Source organism: Triticum urartu, unplaced genomic scaffold (genome assembly GCF_003073215.2).
Source record: "Triticum urartu cultivar G1812 unplaced genomic scaffold, Tu2.1 TuUngrouped_contig_5393, whole genome shotgun sequence".
Lineage (NCBI taxonomy): Eukaryota > Viridiplantae > Streptophyta > Magnoliopsida > Poales > Poaceae > Triticum > Triticum urartu.
Window position 1 is genome coordinate 1 of NW_024116065.1, and position 2,334 is coordinate 2,334.

General features: G+C 57.8%; 1 protein-coding gene across 1 annotated transcript; it reads left to right on the plus strand.

The window, feature by feature from the left end:
* The first annotated feature begins 100 nt into the window (after positions 1–100).
* On the plus strand, positions 101–2,003 carry LOC125529161 (homocysteine S-methyltransferase 4-like). Its single transcript, XM_048693568.1, has 6 exons — positions 101–469; positions 569–807; positions 908–1,037; positions 1,193–1,396; positions 1,486–1,557; positions 1,656–2,003. Exons 1-6 carry the CDS (start codon positions 239–241, stop codon positions 1,860–1,862), a joined length of 1,083 nt encoding a protein of 360 aa, XP_048549525.1. The 5' UTR covers positions 101–238; the 3' UTR covers positions 1,863–2,003.
* The last annotated feature ends 331 nt before the right edge of the window (positions 2,004–2,334 follow it).

Genomic DNA, 2,334 nt, shown 5'->3' on the forward strand with positions numbered 1-2,334 from the left:
TGCCCCGCCCGCCGCTGTAGCATACTACGTGCCGCAGCCCAAGGCCTCTGGGCGGCGCCCGGGCCGTCCGGACCCAGTCTTAAAACCTCCACCGCGACTGCGCGATCGATCGTCATCTCATCTCGGCGTACCACTACTCCCTCAAACTTGCCCCCTTCTCGATATCCTGCCTTCTCGTTTACGTGCTCGGCGTGTGTGCTAGCTAGAGGTGCTGAACGACCGACATCGGCCGGCTGCCATGGGGCGTGGCGACGGACACGACGACGCGCTGCGGCGGTGGCTGCGGGAAGCGGGCGGGTGGCTGGTGGTCGACGGGGCCCTGGGCACGGAGCTGGAGGCGCACGGCGCGGACCTGCAGGACGAGCTCTGGAGCGCCCGGTGCCTCGTCTCCGCTCCCCACCTCATCCGCAAGGTCCATCTGGACTACCTCGACGCAGGCGCCAACATCATAACCACGGCCTCCTACCAGGTACATACATGCCCACGTTTCCTCCGTTCCCCGTCCAAGCCAATGCTCTGTCTCTGGTGCACACACGATGACGCGGTGCGTGCGCGTGTGGTGTCGCAGGCCACGCTGCAGGGGTTCCAGTCGCGAGGCGTGTCGAGGGAGCAGGGCGAGGCGCTGCTCCGGCGGAGCGTGCAGATCGCGCAGGAGGCGCGCGCCATCTTCGTGGAAGGCCGGTCGAAAGGCCCCTACGCCGCGCGCGATGAGTACGACGGCGTGGCGTCCAGAGCGCACCGGCCCGTGCTCGTGGCGGCCTCCGTCGGGAGCTACGGGGCGTACCTCGCGGACGGCTCCGAGTACACGTACCGATCAATCCCAGCAGACACCGTCCATTCATCTTCTTCTGGACATGTTTTAATTTGATTGATCAGTTAACTGATGTTTATGTATGTGTGCACGTAGCGGGGACTATGGCAGATCCGTCACCAAGGAAGCGCTCAAGAACTTCCACAGGAGGCGGCTCCAGGTGCTGGCGGACGCAGGGCCGGATCTCATCGCCTTCGAGACCATCCCAAACAAGCTGGAAGCACAGGCACGTATGCTTAATAACTACTCCCTCTGTTCCAAAATAGATGGCTCAACTTTAGTACAAAGTTTGGTCATCTATTTTAGAACGGAGGGAGTAGTCACTAGCTAGTTGTGAGCACTCCATGATGAACTGATCAACTTATTGCTACACAATTGCAGGCTTACGCTGAGCTGTTGGAGGAGAACGACATCAGGATTCCCGCCTGGTTCTCCTTCACCTCCAAGGACGGGGCCAACGCGGCGAGCGGTGACCCCATCACCGAGTGCGCCGCCGTCGCCGACTCCTGCAGGAGGGTGGCCGCCGTCGGGATAAACTGCACGGCTCCCAGGCTAATCCATGGCCTCGTCCTCTCCATTAGCAAGGTGAATACGCGCGGCTGCGTCTCACGCTGCATACTACTAGTTCACGTGTACTGCCAACTTAATCGCGTGCACTTGTTCTATACTTGCAGGTGACGAGCAAGCCGATCGTGGTGTACCCCAACACCGGGGAGACGTACGTGGCCGAGACCAAGGAGTGGGTGGTGAGTTCTCCGTCTCTTGGCAACAGCTGCAGATAGATGTCCTCGATCATGCCCGTTTGCGTTGCATCACGGACCGTTCGCTGGTGCGTGCGTTGCAGGACTCGGCTGCTGCTGGTGGTGGTGTTGCGGGGACGGACTTCGTGTCGTGCGTCGGCAAGTGGAGGCAGGCAGGAGCTTCCCTCGTGGGAGGGTGCTGCAGGACGGGCCCGGCGACGGTGAGGGCCATCGCGCGGGCGCTGCGGGAGGAGGATGCTGCCGCCGACGCCGATACCGACGATGACTACCCTGACGTGGCCGGCCTGTAGAGCCTATAGGCCACCCTTTCTACATCGACCGCGATGCTGGCGTAGAGGTGTATGTAGATCGTCGTTCTCATGGCCCTGTTGTGATGTAAATCGTTCTCATGGCTCTTTTTGTTATGACGAAGCTTGGTTCTTTGATCTTTCTAATTTTAGTCGTATTCTCCGCTGTGTTGCTGTCTATCTTGTTTTGGCTGCGTATTTTGGCGGTGCTTTGAGTTTGGGAGGTGGCTGTAATATTACTCAGCAACCGTGTACCAGTGAAACTAGAGTGTAGTTTTGAGGGTTCAGACGGAAATTACAAAGGAACTTCTGGGTGTTCCACACACCTATACGAATATTAAAAAAACATTAAATGTAAAAAATACCGAAAAATCAAAAAATCGGAAATTAAGGATATGATACCTGGGTTCTCAATCGACTAGTGGGATGTTCTGTGCCGAAGAAAATGTTGTCCGAATAAAAATCCAACTAAACA

Excerpts from the sequence above, each read along its gene's own strand:
- LOC125529161 (XM_048693568.1), top strand. The coding sequence starts at position 239 with ATGGGGCGTGGCGACGGACACGACGACGCGCTGCGGCGGTGGCTGCGG. Across the intron at positions 1,397-1,485 it reads TCGTCCTCTCCATTAGCAAG|GTGACGAGCAAGCCGATCGT; the intron begins GTGAATACGCGC and ends CTATACTTGCAG. Across the intron at positions 1,558-1,655 it reads CCGAGACCAAGGAGTGGGTG|GACTCGGCTGCTGCTGGTGG; the intron begins GTGAGTTCTCCG and ends CGTGCGTTGCAG.